At 33.7% G+C, this 20,568-nt stretch overlaps 2 protein-coding genes across 4 annotated transcripts; both read left to right on the top strand.

Moving 5' to 3' along the window:
• Window positions 1–332: 332 nt before the first annotated feature.
• LOC147397577 (transmembrane protein, putative (Protein of unknown function, DUF599)) lies at window positions 333–3,597 on the top strand. The gene is made up of 2 exons (XM_086449359.1): window positions 333–555; window positions 2,899–3,597. Exons 1-2 carry the CDS (start codon window positions 388–390, stop codon window positions 3,448–3,450), a joined length of 720 nt encoding a protein of 239 aa, XP_086305485.1. The 5' UTR covers window positions 333–387; the 3' UTR covers window positions 3,451–3,597.
• Window positions 3,598–8,539: 4,942 nt separating this feature from the next.
• Window positions 8,540–20,055, top strand: GALAK (galacturonic acid kinase). Of its 3 annotated transcripts, XM_086449356.1 has the most exons (14): window positions 8,546–8,912; window positions 10,209–10,322; window positions 12,425–12,496; window positions 13,353–13,396; window positions 13,854–14,007; window positions 14,179–14,244; window positions 15,304–15,383; window positions 16,163–16,262; window positions 17,348–17,523; window positions 18,153–18,193; window positions 18,294–18,322; window positions 18,579–18,648; window positions 18,782–18,871; window positions 19,592–20,055. In XM_086449356.1, exons 1-14 carry the CDS (start codon window positions 8,880–8,882, stop codon window positions 19,834–19,836), a joined length of 1,314 nt encoding a protein of 437 aa, XP_086305482.1. In that variant the 5' UTR covers window positions 8,546–8,879; the 3' UTR covers window positions 19,837–20,055. The 3 variants fall into 3 exon arrangements, with proteins under 3 accessions (XP_086305483.1, XP_086305482.1, XP_086305484.1); XM_086449357.1 differs by lacking the exon at window positions 18,782–18,871 and having other exon boundaries at window positions 8,540–8,912; XM_086449358.1 differs by lacking the exon at window positions 8,546–8,912 and having other exon boundaries at window positions 10,222–10,322; window positions 12,441–12,496.
• Window positions 20,056–20,568: the final 513 nt, after the last annotated feature.

The following is a 20,568-nucleotide window of genomic DNA, read 5'->3' as shown; positions in this document are numbered from 1 at the left end:
ATGTTCATCGACCTCTCCATCACAATAGTTTTATCAACATGTCACCCATGGTCATCAAGTATTTCAGTTGGGCCAGTGTGGTCCATGTTATACGATGGAATGCGAGTTTTTACAAGGGTACCCATGGAAATATATTTTGAATGGCATTTTAGTAATTCCAAATTCTGAGGCCAAAGGTGGCAAAATCCTTACTTTGGCAGGGCCACATTTGTTTTCTAGCTTAAAGAAAAAGGTTGCCTTTTCTTATCGTGGGTTTGGTGTTGAATCAAGTCCACGTTCATTGATATAGCACCTATAAATATAATTGTGGGGAGTTTGCAAAAGAGAATAGAGTCTCAGAGCCACAGAGAGATAGAGAGAGAGAGAGAGAGAGAGAGAGAGAGAGAGATGGAATGGAGGAAGAGCTATTTAGATCTAATTTTGGTTCCACTAGGACTTTTGATCACCATTGCTTATCATCTATGGTTGTGGCACAAGGTTCGAACCCAACCCTTAACCACTATCATTGGAACTAATGCGGCCGGTAGACGATTATGGGTCACAGCCATGATGAAGGTATGAGAACCCTCTTAGTCGATCTTTTCATGCATGCATGCATGATACTCCTTAAAGCCACACACCCAATATGGGCATGTTAACGTAGTCGGTCATACATCTTGACTACTTGCCTACATCTTCAATTTCATACCACTCTTACTCTTTATGAGATCATCATCTCGTACATACATAATTCAAGGTGGTCTCATTTCTTTTTAGACGATTTTGATCGATACAAATAAAATATTGTTCCCAAAATATTGAATGTTTCGAAGATGCATGTTTCATTTTTCTCTAGAATATTTCTGAGCATCTCGGTATGTCTATGTTGAGACCGTCTTGAATTTTCTCTTGACGATTTTAAAATATAATATCTAAGGTATTTGGGTGCATTATGCATAATCTTAGAGCATCTCTTATCTACCATATCGACTTCTTTCTCTTTTTAAAATCCTTTTCTTCCAAAATCAACCAGATTTCTTAAATTTTATTATTAGATTCAAGTATTTTTCATCATGTTTGGCGACCAAAGCACTTAAAGGCCCCATTTTATTGTCTAAGTGAACAAAAAATTTACAGTGAACATAAAATTTACGATACTGTCATCCACATAGAATGTGCCACATATATGATATAACTAATACGTAATTGGGTAACGTTCCTCTATCAGAGAAAAGAGAATCCACAAACTTTATGTAAAATTTATTTGGAAATGTTTTTGGTAAAATATTGTAATATCATCCACTCTTTTTGTTAAAAAGAAAAGAAAACATTATTAACAAAACTTTCCACACTTAATTTTTTCAATTTCAGTGGAGATCCTCCTCCTGTGACCCACAATGTCATTTATCATTGACACAAATACCCTCACCAATGATTAGATATTTAGATGAAATATTTGGACACCAATTAAAGCCACATCAAATAAAATTTGGACCACACTTAATTTTTGTCTTGCTCGTATACCCCATATATTAAAACTTGTATGAATCCGACTCATATAACTTATTAGAATCACTGATAATATGACTTGTCAGGTGGCATACTCAAAAGATTCCATGATGTGATAAATTCGGGTACCGTAGATCTGAATGTCTCGGGATACATGATTGCATTTTCCCATTAAAAAATGTATCTCAAAATGTACAGATCTACCATCCCTGAACTTGCATGCATCATGGAGTCATTTGAGTATGCCATCTAGAACTCATTATCAGGACTCAATTTATTACTGTCAGACTCTTGTTGTGTCCAACACCAATGAATACTAATACTATACTTATCAATCTATCCGTCTTGAACTCGATCCACTTTGTTAAATAAAGTCAGTTTGTTTGTTAAGAGTTCCATGCGTATTGAACTCAATTTAGTTTGTAACAAAATTTCCTTTTTCAAATAGAGGCAATTTGTGAAGGTGCCAACTTAGCTAAGTCGGTAAAGTCGTGTGGAGAGTTGATCCCACAACTTTGGTTCACAATGACGTCTAACCACCTTTCTTGCCCACCCAAAAAAACAAAAAATACACTTAAAATTTGTGAGTTGCGACTTGCCAATAAACATAGGCTTCCTAGAGATTAGTATTGAGTTTGTAGGGGTCAGTTTAATTAGATCTTACCATCTCAACTCTTCAGTTTAAAAACAAAAAGGGTAAATTACTATTTCTTGATCAACTTTGGACGAATTTAGGATTCCAGCTCACTGTTCATTTTAATTAGCAAATTAACGGGCAACGAATTCGATGGGTTCTAAAGTGACTATTTTGCAGGTTTAAAGTAACGATTTCTCTTTTAACCTATAAAATTGCCACTTTAAACCTGAGAAATAGTCACTTTGAAACCTCCAAATTCGTTGCCCGTTCACGTTTTGATAATTAAATGAATAGTGAGCTGAAATCGTAAATTAATTACGAAATAGTAATTTACCCTATTTATTTTCATCCATCCAAGTCAACTCAGAAGCTATCAACTTGACTCAACTCAGTTGGCATTCAAATTGACTCGAGTTTTAAAACCATGCTTTGGAGATTAAAATGAGAGGAAATCTACCATTTCATTCCTAGAGATCCAAACCGTTCCTTTAAATATCAATAAAAATTTTCTAGGGATCCATGTTTATTTGAGAAAAAAAAAAAGCAATGATTTTGTTATTTATTAACATCAAGGTTCAAAACATTATCTAGAAAGAATGTTTCGGTTGGGAGTAAAATTAATATATGTATCTTATCGAAACATTTATGAAACATTCAATGTTTTGTGGTCAATGTTTTGTTTTGTTCTCTGCTTAAATAAAAATGTCTGGAACAAAACATTCTGAAAAATAGATATTTTTCAAATCGTTTACATCGTTGTGGTTTTGTTGCAGGACAATGACAAGAAGAACATCTTGGCTGTACAAACCCTTCGAAATTCCATAATGGGTTCGACTCTGATGGCTACGACTTCCATCCTCCTATGCTCGGGTCTGGCGGCTGTCATAAGTAGCACATATAGCATAAAAAAGCCACTCAACGATACAATTTACGGGGGCCATGGAGAATTCATGATGGCACTAAAATATGTTACACTCCTCTTGATCTTCCTCTTTGCATTCCTATGTCATTCTTTATCAATCAGGTTTGTGAACCAAGTGAACTTCCTCATCAACTCACCACAAGACTCTATGTGCATTGTCACACCTGCCTATGTGTCTGAGCTACTAGAGAAAGGTTTCACTCTAAACACAGTGGGGAACCGACTCTTCTATGGAGCACTACCTCTTCTGCTTTGGATCTTTGGGCCAGTGTTGGTTTTCTTGTGTTCAGTGACTATGGTCCCTATATTGTACAATCTTGATTTTATTTTTGGGAATGAGGGAAGTGGTGGGATCAGAGGGAAGGTTGGAGAAGTGGAGAACAAGGAGTTTGTACCAGTGTAAGAGGAGTATAAATATATATCGTTGTTTTTTAGTATAAAATGGTACTTCATGGGTACTTTCAATATTTTGCACCCAATTAAGGGCATAATTGTAAGTTTGAAAACCAATGTACCATGAGCTTGTTTAAAATGTTTTATAATTGGCACATCAGCATATCTTATTGTTTATAATAAGTTGTATTAATGACTACTATACACATTAAAGCATTTCCAACAACAATGTTGATTGTTTTAAGAGACTCAACAATTCTTTCTTTACTTTTTATATTTTATATTATTTTACATTTGTTAATACCTATTGAGAGTTATAAGCACACATCTTGGCATCCAAATATGATCTGATATCATTGGCTTGTAGAGAATGAAATTCTAAGAATTTTGGATTTAAAAATAAAAAAATAAAAATAAAATTTGAATATGAGTTTTTCCATAAAATCTAAAAAGATGTTGTGTTAGATTGCCAATGTAGTAATTCATGTGGGCCCAACGATCGATAGTTAAGATTTCAAAATCTTACTAAGTTAGTAAAAAAAGTGTTTTTCATTTTTTTAATATTAAAATAACTAGTCTGGAAACTCTCTTGGAGCCAGTTTTTTTCACTTCTCACTTTTTCAAATAAAGAGGTAATAGATTTTAAAGAGTCTATTTGGAGATGCTCTTATCATGATATCCTCAGAAGTAGGAGTTAGGGTTGTCAACGATTGGATTTGAGCCGGATCAGGATCGATCGATCTTGTACCAATCTGACAACAATTGGATTGGATTTGCAACCAAACGAGACTTATTAGTCCGGGTCGGATTAGATTCTTATCAATCTCAATATTTTGATCCAAAGCTGAACTGATCATGACCATACTTCCCCTGTTGAAGATAATTGTTAGAATTTGGTCAAATTATATATTTTTTTACCTAAAGAAGCTTAGGTCTTTCTGTAATACATCCAATTTAATATAACTATTTTTCCTAAAGGATTCACAAATAGCAAATTACCCATTAATTACCAATTGAACTCCATTACTTAAAACTCCCAATTTGCAATCCATTTTTTTATTGCATTCCAAAAATAGAAAAAAAAATCATTTTTCCTCGATCATGGCCAAACATACATGAGTGTTTTTTTGCTCAAGGATTCTCTAGCACATGCCACATCAAGCATAACAAGGGTAATTTTGTAAATTGGGGAAGCCATTCAATACATGCCGGCTCATGTGATTTGGTAACTAAATTCAGCCTCTACCTACTAAGCATATTCATATATAGATCAAGCAATTAGGTCTTTTGGGAACTAATCACTTTTAATTACAAGTAGAACCTAAATCTAAAGATTCTACTATCCATGATGCCATGGTCGAACTAACCATAGAATCTCACTTACACAATCGTAAAAATGGGGAATCAAAGCCTCTTCCATACAAACTGGATAGTTGAGATTCGATCCCATCTTTCTTTATAATATACGTAGCATATATGCTTTCAGTTTGGATCTATTCATTCCCCTGGCTTATCTACCGATCTGCTTAGAAGTGTATGTCATCAGTCATCTTTTACAAAAATTAGAAATATATTTGCATAGCAAATTAAAGATATTGTTAATGAAGTGTGATTAGTAGTAGGGCTGTCAAGGGATTGGGCCCGGATCGGATCCTTATTGGAATGGTTTTTTTATTATTATTATCGAAACTCAATATTAAGATCTAAATCCGATCCATTAACAATTGGATCGGAATCAGATTGGATTGGGCCAAACCTGAATTTATATACAAATTCTAAATAAACTTTGTACCTCTCCACAACTATATAATATAATGTATGTACTTTCAACATATTATCAAATTAGGACATGGTTGATCAAGATCCGATCGAGTAAGATATTGAATTGAATCTTTATTGGAATCCTAAACATCGATCCAGACTTGAAGTTATTGGATCAGATTTCGGGTTTGATCCAATCCATTGACAACCCTAATTAGTATGTTAAGCTAGAGATAATGATATTAAAAAAAGGATTTCTTAAAGGTTGGGTGCAACTAGAAACTAGTGGTTTGCAAGATTGTGACTAATAGTGGTCCTTTTTCTTGATCATTTAAAAAAAAAAAATTTATATCATTGGACGTGAACCAAAGATGATCTAATCAATATTGATTTATTATTATTAGGGACAATGACTCTGAAGGACTCTTTATTGAAAATATATAGTACCCTAATAAATAATACGAACCTTTTAAATCCCTTAATAAAATATTAACCTATTAAGAATCTTTTGAAGATTCTTTTAAGAAAAATACCTGAAATACCGACTCATTTAAGTTGACTTGCTAGATTTTGAATTGAATCAAATCGATGAATATTCAAGTTGAGTTTTAAAATTATATTTTAATTATTGAAAATTATTTATATATTTTTATAAATATGACATACATATATCAAATCAGTTTTATAATGATGATGGCCATACTTATCTCTATCATCATCTATGTGAGTTTAAAGATTATTAGTTTCGGGAAGAGAAGATAATGATTTTTTTTATTTATATCTTTTTTTTTTTATTGTTTTGGGAGAGATCATGACCATAACCAAAGGGTTTTTCATTAATTTAAAAACATAGGAATATCTAAAATATTTTCAAATAAACAAATATCTTTAAACCTCAAAAATTGTTGAAAGGGTGGTATCTTTCTTCAAAAATCCTTTTTAAACTAATATTTGATAAAAAGAATACTAAAGAGTAGGGGTGCACATTAGATTGGGTAAATCCAATAACTGAACCAATTCGAAGCCTTTTGGATTAGATTGGTTTGTATTGAGCATGGTTTGGTTTGGGTACGGATTGTATATAAAAAAATCCGATTGATTTGGTTTGGTTATGGATTTGGGGTATAATAGAACCGAACCAATCTGAGAACCGAACTAATCCGAAGTATCTATTATAATATATATATATATATATATGTTACGAAAAAGTAACTCATCAAAGTCTTCAACTTTATCTCCCCTATTTTTTTTCTAACAAAAACTCATAAAAAATATACACAAAGCTCTCTCTCAACTCTCAAATGAATCAACCCATTTATGAATTTTTTTTTTTCAAAGAGTTTGATACCTTGTTTTTTAACGAGAACCTTTATACCGTGTTTGTTAGATGAAATGTACTATACGAATCTAGGTTTGGATGCGTTAATCTACCATTTATGGATTAATTTTCTCACTAATCCATCCAAAATACCAATTTTAAAATTGTAATTTTTTTTAGTCTCATTGAATTTTCTCTAATTTTCAATTTATACAAATTTTAGTCAGAATTTAATCATAAATCATTTTCATTTTAAAAATAAGTATTATTTATGATCTGATCCAAATGATTCCTTTTTTGAAAGAAAAAATATTTGTTTTTCTATTTGAAAGTATGAGAACCGAGAACCGATTTGAACCAATCCGAACCAAGTTTGGTTTGGATTGGTTCGGTTCTATAGGGTAATTGGATTGGTTCGATCTCAAATTTGTAGAATCGATCATATTTGATTCGATTTCAATTTTGCCAAAATCTAAATCAATCCGAACCATATGCACCCCTACTAAAGAGTCCATGTTTTTTTAGAAGGAATCTTTTGGTATATATTTTCAAAAAATAGGTTTTTGTGGTCATTGTCCCTTATTATTATTATTATCAAACAACATATGATTTCGACCTTTGGACATTGGTTTGATAATGGTGGCATGGCTTAGGGATTTAACACATGACCTTAAATAATTAGACTTGAAGCTATCTCTAATTACTTTATCTCAATTGACTACTAACTATGCTTACTTCACACCATTTCCATGCCAAGAGATGAAAATAGATTTAATATAAATTAAACATTATTAGAAGGTGAAAGAATATCTCATTGTGGAAAATAATTTTCTCATGAAGAAGGAAGATCCTAGAACTATTTTCTCACGATTATCCTTATCCCAAAAATTAAAAACCAATTCTCTTTTTGACATTTTTGTAGGTGCAATCAAACATCAGCAAAATTGATTTTCTTGAGAAAATGTTTTCTATACTATCATACAAATCCTTGGCTCTGCATGAGCATGGGGCAAATTGGGTTTCATCAAAAAATGAGATTGATGATGGTAGATTTTTGTGGGAAAATTATTCCCCTGAGAAATGATTTTCAAAAGTTAATGGAAAATATCTCCAAATCCAACTTCCCAAGAAAATGACTTTCCTAGCCTGGATGAAAAATCATTTTCTTGAAAAAAAAAGAAGAAGGATTCTTTCAAGAAAAAGCTCAATCATATATACCTTCAGAATTCATTTTCTCGCATTCTTTTCCTAGACACGGTGTGTGGGTATAAGATCTCACCCACTCCTCATGTTTCCTCAAACGATAAGAGAAAGCTTATCGAAAAATAATATAAGAAGCTTCATAAACCTGATAGATGATTGATATTTTACTACATCCAATCCTAAACATTACACTTAAATGTGGCCTTATTTTACCTATGAAATCAAGTAGAGAATTAGAAGAACAGATTTTTGAATCATTTACTCTCCATGGCTCATGTTTCAAGAGTATTTTTGCACATTTGTTACTAAAAAAAATAATAAAAAATTGATTTCCTGACCAAAACTCCTATGAAATTGATTTTCTCATCTCTTGATGTCATTATACCATAATTATCCCACCCACAAAACTAAGGACCCAACTTGAATTTTCTTAGCTGAATTCAAACACTGAAAGACATTTTCTCAAAAAATCAATTTTTCATTAACTCATTTTCAAGAAATTTATTTTCCCTCCAAAATATTTTCATTTCAATGCTACATACCCTTACATTCTTAATAATGGATTATGGGTTTGTTGCACAACACATGGTGGGGTCCAAACCCTTCTCTCTCTCAACCACTAATCAAAAGTTCTGAAAATTACATGCTACTAACCCATTATGGCATTGTTTTCACTATGAGGGTTTGTATTACAAGTGTAAGATTTGGCCACATATAGATTAATCAAAAACCAATATTTTCTGTTAGATGGGGCAATCTAATAATTTTTTAAAATTTATATATTTTTTATTTTTATTTATTATAATGGTTAATCTTCAATCGTTTGACATTTTAACCGCCATGTCCATGTTGTTTGGCTCCCCCACCACTGTCATGTCTTGGACTTTCTTCGTCTCTCAGAAACAATAATAGAGAAACTCTGTTCTGGGTTATCTATAAGAGAAAACCCGGTCCAACAAGAAGCTAGATTGTTGGTTTTCATTAGGATTCTATTGTTAGGGTTAATAATTGATTTGGATAGGTATTTTAGTAAAACCAAAATTGATCAGTTATTAGGATTACAACTTTTTATTTATAATAATTCCCACAATCCTTGATGTGTTGAGCACTCTAGCGTCCTTTCTCTCGTTTCTCGTTTGAGTGACCAGTTCTTGAAGATGGGTGTTTTGTCTTGGCCTTCTGAAGGAGAGGTAACATTTGATCCATAACCGAGTATTTTGTTTTAATATTCAATGTGCCTATTTTCCTTGATGGGTTCTTGAAATTGATGAAAATTTTGGGTTTTCTCTTACGAAATGGCCAAGATCTGAGATGAGTTTTACTGGGTCTGTCTTTTCTTTTTCTTTTTCTTTTGATTTGTGGGTTTCATTGCTATGGTGGGTATGGTTTAGAGGTGCTAGTTTTGATTTGGTGTTTTTGCTCTATCAGTGGGTTTTAGGCACTTTTCAATAACTCGGCTGATTCTCTGTCAGCTCGGACGAATTGATTTGTGCAAGAACGACCTTACAAGTCCCATGGTTTTAAAACTCGGTTTCGCGTCTCGTCTCGTCCAGGCCCGATACTGAGTCGTTTCAGACGAGTTTTTCGATGCGTTTGAGACGTCTCGTGAGACAAATAAAAAAAATTGAACATGAGTCCTAAATCTTGGTAAAAAAAGTGACTTTGTGAGTTGGTCTCGTTCTGCTCTAATACCGAGTTAACTCGGGCGATACGTCTGTCTCGGAGGACGAGTTTTAGTTACAACTCAGATCTTTGAGATTTTTATGTCTATGAAGCATTATCTGTTTTATAAGGGTCCCGTTCGGCACCCAACAATTTGCCCAACAAGTTTTGTCCTACATGGGTTAGAAGTTTTGGAATAGGCTGATTTTTGGTGAGGATGATCTCTATGGTGAGGAGATCATCCTCACCAAAAATCAGCCCATTCCAAAACTTCTAACCCCATCACAAATGGTTTACAAAAAGTGGACGGTCTACGATTTTTCAACTTGTAAACATGGGGTAGGAAGTTTTGGAATGGGCTGATTTTTGGTGAGGATGATCTCACCATAGATATCATCTTCACCAAAAATCAGCCCATTCCAAAACTTCTAACCCATGTACGACAAAACATGTTGGGCAAAATGTTGGGTGCTGAACATTTCCCTTTTTATAAAAGGCTTGTTGACTTTCTGGTCAACACATTTGAATCCAGACAGGTGTTTGGCAAAATCTGTATCTACATCCTGGTTTGCAAAAATTGAGCTTTGGGTTGCTGGTTTGTAGTTTTAAAATTATAGATTGTTGGTCTTTTCAGTGGGTATCTGTGATGGAAATACATTGTTAGTTTCAAATGACGGTTTTATGATTTCTTTTTGTGGTGGGTTGGTGGTTTTTAGGTTCTAATTAGTAGAGGTAGTAAAGTAATTACAATGGTGAATTTTCTTTCTAGGATACCCTTTCATTGTTTTATGATGGTTTTTGCTGCTTTTGATTTTTTATTGTAGTTGGATAGAGTAAGGAAGATAGTGGCAGAAATGTGTGGAAGAGGTGTTGAGGAGGTTAGAGTTGTAGTCTCTCCTTATAGGATTTGCCCCTTGGGGGCCCACATTGATCATCAGGTTAGTATTTATATTCAATCTTTTTTTTTTTTAAATATATATTAATTTGACTATTTGAATGCAATATTTGGTTGATGTACTGAGGACTCTGGTCTCCTAGAGCACCGTATAACTTACCCAAATCCACCGAAGTTTCACGCAATACCCCACGAACCACACATACTAGGTAAGCCGGGATAAATCCCTGTGGGTGGCCAATGAAGGGGCTTGAACTCAAGACCTCTCCCTTTTTGAAGGGAGGCCCTGGCCTTTGTGCCCACCACTCGTTCGTTACTCTCTTGTTAGTTTAAGGTATTTACATTAGATGGATGCTAGTGATAGTTACACAATTGCAAAAGGAGGATCCTCTCTTCTTGTTTGATACCTTCCATATAAGGGTGGTTTTGGTATTGTTATAGGTATCCAACTAAGAGCAGGATCCTATTGTTTTGGTAATGTGATATAAATGAGGTGGTTATATTCCTCGTTTATATTATGAAAACTTTAGTTCTCCTAGAGTAAAGAAGATTTCTCATTGTTGTCTTAATTTGACATGTACCCCAACGTTTGAAGGAGTCTTGTAATGGTTCTAATCATCGTCATCATCTATGCCGTAACCACAATTTTTTCATTCAACTCTATCTTGAGACATATCCTCAGTCAGTTCATGCGACTTCCTATCTTTTCAAACAACTTCATTTCATCCTTCCCTTCACCCTTTTAGAACCTTAGTTTCACCGAAGTGATTGTTCTTATTGATTAGATTAGATTATTGGTTGTTCTTGTTGATGCCCAAACCTTGAGCTCTTCCTAAATTTTCTTGAATGATTACATTTCTACTTCTTTCTTAGTCTAACTGCCCATTCATCTCTACATCCTCATTTCTGCTACACTCATAATGTGAACATGTTTTTTCTTGATTGCCAGACATTTATCTCTACTCGGGTAGCCCTAGTTGGTGATAAAATGAAGGAAAATTTATAGGGATGATTTGGGCATGTACAATGAAGGCCAACAACAGCACCCATGTGAAGGAGAATTGATGCTAATTAGAGGATCTGAAAAAGTGATAAGCATGCCCAAAATGCGGTGCATTGAGGTAGTAGAAAATATATGTTGTCACATACCTTGGCAAAAGATATAGGTCCAAATAGAGTTGAATGGCGAAAGATGATTTATATCGCTGACTAAAATATTCGGGGTTAGGCATAGATAATGATTGATGAGTGCTAAGTGTTGTAAATTACCAAACCATTTATAAGAACACATGTTAGACAAAGATGATGATGAGGCATCTTGTTTTTCCTCAGGGCTCGCATTCATCCTAAAATATTACTTTTTTTATGAGGTTTTGCTTGTCTCCGTAATTTGATTTGTTTATTACAGTTCTAGACAGGGATGGCGGGTTTCCACAAAACTGTCACATTTACTGTTTTTATTTTTTATCCTGATTAATTCATGTGGTTTTGACGTTTTTCCTTAAAACAGGTGGTTACTCTAGGTGAAGTTTGGTTAACAAACAATTGTGATTAAGAAGAATGGAAAACAGATCCTAAGGTTTCTTTTGATTTTGGTCAACAGAAGTGATGGTCAGGGAGAAGGTCCTGTCTACCTGCTAGACAATGTTAGTCACATAGTCCGTATGGTCATTCGTTCAATTAGACTGCTTACCTTATATTTTCTGTTTACTTGAATAGAAATTAGGTGAACTTGATATAGTTGGCCTTGATAGATTATTTTGGTCAATTGAACTTTTTGATCGCACAGATAGACAAAAGTTTCAGATGCCTTAGAAGTTGACGGGAAATGTTTAACACACACACAAGTAAAATTTGCTCCTATTTGTACACCTGCATTTTATTTGATTTCTTTGTTTGAACACTTCATTGTCAATTATGGTAGATAATAGGTTTCACATTTCCATTTGCTGATGGGTGTAATTACCTGAAATCCATGCTTGTGGATATCTTTTTTGCATGTTTTGGTTTATTTTGTGGGTTTAAATTTGTTTAACCTGTTTGTGTGGGATTTTCCACTCGTGCTGATTGTTTATGACATTCCGATATTGGAATTAAGAACTATTAAGTGTTTTTCTTTTTGTTATATTACTTAAATGCTTACAGGGTGGGACTGTTTCAGCAATGACAATTGACAAAGGAATACTTTTGGGTTTTATTGCTTCGGGTGATCCTCAGGTAATCACGATTTTCTATGTTGGATGACAACAAAAAAAGTTTAACAAGTATCACAAATGTTCTTCTCGTCCTCTTTTTAATCTTTTATTTTGATGTCATGAAGGAATTAGTGAAGAATAATGGTGTCGATTTTATCATCAATTATCAAATAAAAAAATATAATCTTTGAAGAGAATGCTGGAACAGGTAAGGCGGGAATAATGACTTCCCAACATATCAAACTTGTTTTCTTGATAGGTAAGGTACAAGATAATTATATTGATAAGAAGGGGAAAAAAACTTTTGTATACAGGAGCTGTATACAGAGAGAACTCTAATGGTGCTGAATAGTGCAAGCCTGCCAGGAAAAAAATGAAAAAAACTATGCAAAATCCTCCCCTATAGAGACATCCAATATAGAGAAGCAATACTAAGGCTAGTTAAGTGCCATGGGCAATCACAAGATCACATTTAAACACAAAATTTGTGTGTGTGTGTGTGTGTGCGCGCGTGCGTGCGCATGTGCATGTTTAGGTGCGTGTGGGTCAGGTTCAGTTGACTTGAGGAATAACACATGATCTGGACCGTCTAAGCACAATCTCCAATGGTTAGGTTTTTATACGTAATCCAACAATACGTACCCTGATGAAAACTTTTCTTGAGGACTGTCAGATGTTGTGTTTACACAATTTAGATTGTGTGTTATTTCTTGAGTCAAGGGAATCCAACCCTTTATATATATGTTGAAATTGTATACTTGAAAGTGCTTTGAAATATATACCTTCTTTAACTCCCTTGTATATGTTATATACTAGAGTTTGCCTGAGCCGTATGTATATATTTTCTGCCTGATAATTAAGAGAAACTCTTGATGTAGGTTCTACTTCGGTCAGGACAGTTCCAAGGAGAAGTGAGATTTAGGTATTGTTGCTTCTCTAATATGTTATAATCCCAACTATCATTATTTATTGAACTGAAAATTATCATTTATTTGGTGCAATTTCTTCTGGTCTACTTATGATTTCCATTGTGGAAAAAAAAACTTGTGTAAAACACTATATCCATGTTTCTTTTAAGAAAATAAACAAAAAAAAACTTGTAATCTGGCATAAATCTGCTCCTAGTTTATTCTTCCACCTCACTCAAAATCATCCTTAAGAATTGCATGATATTTGGCTTGTTTGGTTATTAATTGAATAAGCAATATAATGGTACCAAAAATCATGGCATTCAAACTCTTCTTGGCATAAATAAAATATTGATCTGCAGCATTTCAGGTGTTCATTAATTTATTCCTTCTGTATAAATTTGGCATTTTAGATTATATTGTAGGGATTGTTACCGGATTGATGCTTTTGGTAGTGGTTGGATTGTGCAGAATTGATGAAATTCAGCACCCGTTTCATGTCACTGGAACAAGTGGGAAGGCCCATGTGATTGATCCATCCATAATCCATGAAGAAAATAATTGGGGAAATTATGCACGAGGAGCATTGTATGCTTTGCAGAGAGGAGGAAACCAACTCACTCGGGTTTGTAAGGCATCAAGAGATGTTGATTTTAGCTCTTTTGATGCAAATCCCCATGGAAAAGCTTTTGAAATTATCAAGAATATGTTTATATATATTTTTTAAATAATTTTTTTAATCCATCCTTGTAACTTCTTGTTATTAGAACTTATATATATTGGCTATTTGTTACAGGGTATCATAGGATTCATTTGCGGTTCTGAGGGACTTGATAGTTCAGGGCTTAGCTCTTCAGCTGCTGTAAGTTTTTTGTTCTTTTAAATTGCAATCACTTAACTTTTTTGGTTACCACCTTCCAAAATTTGGAAACCTTTTACACATACTGCTGCAAGGTAAATGGAAATATTTCAATCAATGAAGAAATATTAGGCAATTTTAAAAATTACAGAAATATGGAATGCATAGAAAACATGGGAAATATGCTTTAAAAGTTCAGGAAATCTTAAAGACAAGCATAAAATCGCATCTCACAATAATATGATCAGCAACCATTTGGATTTAGACAAACAAGGTCAATAGTGTACACTGTACTGTGCATGCCAATACACAATTATTTAAGACTTGGACTCATAGTCAGAACTCAGAAACACATTTTAAATGTTTGTGTGATCATGCCGTTTAAGTCAATAAAATCCAAAGCAACAGTTATGATCCAATGAGGTCATAATCTACAAACTATTATATCCTATTTCTCTAATGTTAAAAATTTAGTTTTAAATTTAAGTACTTTTCGGTACTTCCAGAAATAAACTTATTTTGTGCAAATATGTCAACGTTTATGTTCACAAATTTCGAATGATTGAAAAGTAATCTTAATGGAATCGTTATGGTGTTGTTGGTAGGAGTAAGGGGAATTTAGGAAGCAGGAGTGGGGATAGTAATTAATGAGGTCAGTATCGTCATCCTAGCCCTAATAAAAAAATTTAGGGTCAGATTTACGATTCCTGTTTGAAGATTTCTCTTACCAATGTATAAACAAAAGAACTAGAAGCTTACCATAAAAATGAACTCTTTTAAGCACAAGGGAATTCTCTTAAGTTCTTACAATTCTATGTTGAAGTTGTAATGTTTGCGGAATTTAGAACATAACGTTAGGCCACAATCTACTGTTCATTTTCTCGATCATTAACAAGTAAAACTTTATCAGAAAGAAGAGATGAAGTATAAGAGGGAAAATAAAGAGAGATCAAGGATCTACTATTTCATTATCAGTAGTAATTATAACCATTTCTTTGTTAGCTTTTTTGTGTGGTTCATTTTCTTTTTTCATTTTCTTTATTCGGTTATTCTTTATTTTAGGTCGGAGTAGCATACCTGTTGGCTCTAGAGAGTGCAAACAATTTAATTTTATCTCCTACAGAAAATATTGAATTGGACCGGTAAGTTTCTTCCTTCTTCTAATAAACTTTTTTATTTTTTTAAGATCAATTTTTCTTCTTCAAAAAATATATCAGATGCTCCTCTTTGCAATAATATAATTGGTGTGGAAAGAAGGATTGATGCACATGAGTCCTAATGAATACATGTTGGTCTGTTCAATCCTACTCAAAAGATCAGACGATAGAAAAATCTCTACTAAATTATTTGATTCCCATAAAATCAAAATCAACTAAAAGTGAGTTTACATATAGCATAATCCTATTTTTCTAGATTACCAACCATAAAGCTTTCCTAAATCCATTGAAAATAATATTTTTCTTATACACACAAAAAACTGTTAATTCTAATATCGTCATCATCAGACCCTTATACCAGAAATTTTGAGTCTGTTAAACTTATCCCGTTCATTCATTCAATTCTATCAGGAGTTGTGTCTTCTGTTAGCTAATTCTAATATCTGTCTTAATTAATATGAAATCCTACAGAAAAAAAATCCTATATCATTAACAAGTTAAGAAAAATCTTACTAATGCAAGTATGGATCTCTGTTACTTTTGATCAGCTTTATTCTTCGTTCATTTGTTGGTCCACCTCTTCTGGTGACAGCTTTGCTTTCATTTGATGATGCACTTGTTAATAGATGATCCTAATCCTACAATTCATATGATAACTGGGAAACTCTTTTTATATCTTATAGACCATCGAGTAAGGCACTGCTATCTCACGTTTCTCATACATTACTTTTTTCAAAATGTCATTTTTTTTGGTTCTGTTGCAGGCTTATTGAAAATGAATATTTAGGTCTGAGAAATGGTATTCTGGACCAATCGGCCATATTGCTTTCAAGTTATGGCTGTCTTACTTGTATGAACTGCAAGGTAATGCCTTGAGTTCCTGTATTTGTAGTGGTTTTGATGTTCTCAAATTGATGAAAAGAAAAGGGTGATTTCATTTTACTTGCTAAGTTGATTTTTTTTTATATGTTGATTAGTATCTCCATTGTACATTCATGTTTTTCCAGTATGGACTTGCTCTAAGTTGATCCCTCTTAATATCTGCATTTGAGCATAGCAAAGTTTGTGGAACTGTTTTTATCGAAGGTCAAGTTGGTAGGTTAATAATCTAGTTTGTGTACTCCGTGATTGATTCTCACAATAGACCGGATGATTTTCAATTTTTTTAATTTTTGGATGGGTATGCTGGACTTGAACCCTTGATCTCAAAGTTGTTTTGCAATGTGTCAAACTAACTGAGCTATGGGTCTAGGCCCACAAGAGGCTAGTTAGGAGTTTATATTTCATCTTGCCACTTAAAACATGGGGACGTTAACGTGTAAAAGCTTAGATATGTACAATGAAAAGGAGAAAAATTAAACATAGCTTGCTCATGAGAGACGAAGTGGAAATGGGGCAAAGGCCAATGAAATTGATAGCTCCAGACTTCGATACTCAAGACGGGTTATAAATAGAAATTGAGCAAGGATAACAGTAGATAGAAATATGAAGGAGAAATTTTAGATGTTAAGAGAATGGCCATTGTTGGCTATAGTATCAGTGATTATGGAAGAGATAATTAATATTATTAGTGCTTGTGCACTGCAATTTTGATTATGTAAAAACAAAAAGAAATACTTTTGGGTAAAAATGGGTGAACTAATTCAAAGAATTTCCGATCAAATTCTTTCCTTGTGTACTGAATGGTCTCATCTGTATACTTGGACTTTCAATGATGATTATGTATCTTATTTGCATTTTAATAACGTTTATCTTCAATGTATTTGTTTAATCTTGTCACGGGGTTCATTAACTATTCAATCTGGCTTTAGAATGACATGGTATCTTCCTTTATTTCTTCTATTTTCTTGCAATGTGGATTTTGTTTCAAATGTGCATTCTGAAACTGTTTCAATTATTTATCTTGATTATCGCGAGTTTTGCTCATAAATCTAGTCTGACCTGTGTAGACTAAGGAACACAAGCTTATACATCCATTGAAGTTGCAAAAGAACCAAGAATCTAAGGATCTGAAGGCATACAAGATTTTATTAGCATTTTCAGGATTGAAGCAGGCTTTGACAACTAATCCTGGATATAATCGCCGAGTTAATGAGTGCCGAGAGGCTGCTAGAATTCTTTTAGAGTAAGATTCTTTTATATTCTGACTGAACACATCCCAATGAAAAATGCCATCATTTTCATGACTCAATCCTCATTCAGTTGTATGAAGATTGTAGTTCCGAGACATCACGTAACATTTCAAATGTTTGATTTTTTGGTCTTCTCAGCCTAGTCTGAATAATTTGTTTGTCGGGGAGCAACAGTGAAAAGGAAGATTGTGATGAATGTGAAGTAAACTGGATGATGAGAGGCATACGGTTTTCTATGTTTGATAGTCCACACATGATTTAAGTTAGACAAGTAAACCACGAAATAGAACAAAATTGTTCTTTTTTCCCATTCAAAGCTAGTTATTTTATCGACAAGTCCTTCATCAGATCTCTGTTTGGCTTTCCATGTTATAGAACAAAAACTGTTTTTTTCCCCATTCAATATCAAAGGTAGTAAAATGTTACCACATAATGTACTGCATCATAATTGTCGCACCTGATTCCGTAGTGTTGGAATCTGACACGTGTTGGACATGGGTGCTTCACCCTTCTAAAATAAGTCCATGAGCCATATAGATAGTTGGGTTTTCCCCAGTAGTTGCTTTGTTACTTCTGCACACGCATGATGTGTGGAAATAAACTTCTCTATTTATGTTTGCAGCGCTTCTGGGAATGGACAACTGGAGCCTCTTCTGTGCAATGGTCATTATTTTGATGTCACTTTAAAGCATTATAAGTTTGAACAAAGTACATTTTATTTTTTTGTAGTGACTTTGGGTATCTTGTTGTCTTGTCAAAACAGTTGAACCAGATGCTTATGAAGCTCACAAGGTATTACTGTACTTGTCCTTTACTGCAATTTTTCCATTATCTAAAGTATCATAATTTGCTAGTAAACACATACATTGTTCCTCAACCGGAATATTCTTCAAAATTTGCTAGAAAATGAGAGTACTGGGAGGAAAAAAAGTGTTCTTCTTTCTTGAGTTTGGTGTGGTTTTTTTTGTTTTGATGCATAGTTTGGCTTTGTAAATTTAGGTTCTGTTAAGTTGATTTAGTCTCTCAAAATTTTTTTTTTTTTTTGCAGTGCAAATTAGAGTCTAATCTAGCTAGAAGAGCAGAGCATTATTTCTCAGAAAATATGCGGGTCACTAAAGGTACTACTACCAGTTCTATGGATTCTTATCAGTTCTTTTGCGAACTGTTTCTTGGTGTTGGTTTTTCTTTATTATTCATTCAACTAATAATTACCCACTTTAACAAAACTTGTGATTTAACTGGAAATGTCAGGACTTGAAGCATGGGCTTCTGGTAAATTGGAAGATTTTGGAAAGCTCATTTCTGCTTCTGGTCTAAGTTCAATTCAGAACTACGAGTGTGGTAAGATGGAGTTGCTTCGTTCATTAGGTCTCTCAGTCTCAGTTGCTTTGTCAAGCATTGGGTGATTCCAATAATGGATAAAATTAGGCAGAGATCACACCGATAAAAAAATTAGGTTAGGTCAGAGATTATTAGCAAAGGACCCTAACCTTCACCATGCCATGGAAGCGGTTCAGTTACATACACACAAATCCAGAAAGAAAGATATACTTCACTAGACCAAACTATGGAATAAGGAGACTTAAAGTTATCTATAATTCTTTTCCCTTAATGCACTTATGAACAGATTTTCAAATGATAAATTGACTTGTATTATCCTAATATCTCAATGCTTATGGTTCTCATGGTTGCATTTCAAACCTTGTGTCTGACACCCAACCCATGTTGGCAACAAGTTTACATATTTTGAAACCGTCGTTAATGGAAAAAAAAAAAAAAAAAAAGGAGGGGGGACTTGAGGTTCTTAATGAAATCAGGCAATCATGTTGGGAATACTCATTAGAGAATATTTAGTTTTACGGTCATTTATATTAAAATCATTTGCTCCAGAGTCCAGACAAACCTCAACATTTGCAATCATGTTCGAGTATCTACCCCGAATTACATATTGCAACCTTATTCATATTTTATACTTATTTCTTTTTCTAAATGGCATAAACATTTTCAAATTAGGACTCCATTAAATGCATGTACTGAACTTTCTGATGTTATGAACTACAGGCTCTGAGCCATTGATACAACTGTACAAGATCATTCTGAGGAGTCCTGGAGTGCTTGGAGCGCGGTTCAGTGGTGCAGGATTTAGAGGATGCTGTCTTGCATTTGTTGATTCCAATCATGCAGTCGAGGCTGCTTCATTTGTCAGGAATGAGTATCGTAAGCTCCAACCTAAGTTGGCCAGTCAGCTTAAAGAGGATACCGCCGTACTTATCTGTGAAGCTGGGGGCTGCGCTCGTGTTATCTAACACATTGACATTCAGCCATTTAATTTCATTCTTCATATGGAATATTTTCATCCTTTTTTTTTTTTTTATTGTAAGCATTCTTTTCGTACCTTTTCTTGGGTACTTTTATCAATTTACATATATGCATGAATGAAAAATGGACGCATTTGAGAAAATGTAGTAATTCCAACTAGTGATAAATTAAGAGAAAGACAATTGAAGTGGTTTGAGTAAGTTCAATGATGATTACAGCCCCGATTAGAATAAATATTTGTACTAAAGATTCTAAAAGAATGAGAGGAAGACCCAAAGAACATGGATTGAGATAATGAGACATGAGCCAACTGTCAATAACATGAGAAGTGATTCCAAATGGTGGAATGGAGGAGCAAGATTTGTTTAGTAGATCTCAAATCTAATTAGTCAGTTACGTAACAAAATGCTTTGTTGCACAATTAACCATCTCAAAAGAAAAAGAAGAAAAAAAAAAGATCGAAAGACATTAGATTTTAACAAAAAAAAAATCAAATCAATGATCTGGAGTCAACCATGAAACATTATCAAGATCATTCCATTTATAAGAACAAGAGGAGAAAACATCATTTACAATAATACAAAATAAAAATAAATGATTTCGAAAATGTCTATAAAAAAATATACCACGATGAGGATGTTGAAATAAATGTGACCCCACTAGGTGGCCGAGTGGTAGCATTTCGGGGTCAAGGGGTCTACTCCCCCTGTGGTCTCAAA

Source organism: Akebia trifoliata, chromosome 8 (assembly GCF_017979445.1).
Source record: "Akebia trifoliata isolate Shusen 1 chromosome 8, ASM1797944v1, whole genome shotgun sequence".
Taxonomy (NCBI): Eukaryota; Viridiplantae; Streptophyta; class Magnoliopsida; order Ranunculales; family Lardizabalaceae; genus Akebia; species Akebia trifoliata.
This window is presented reverse-complemented; position numbering and strand designations above follow the sequence as displayed.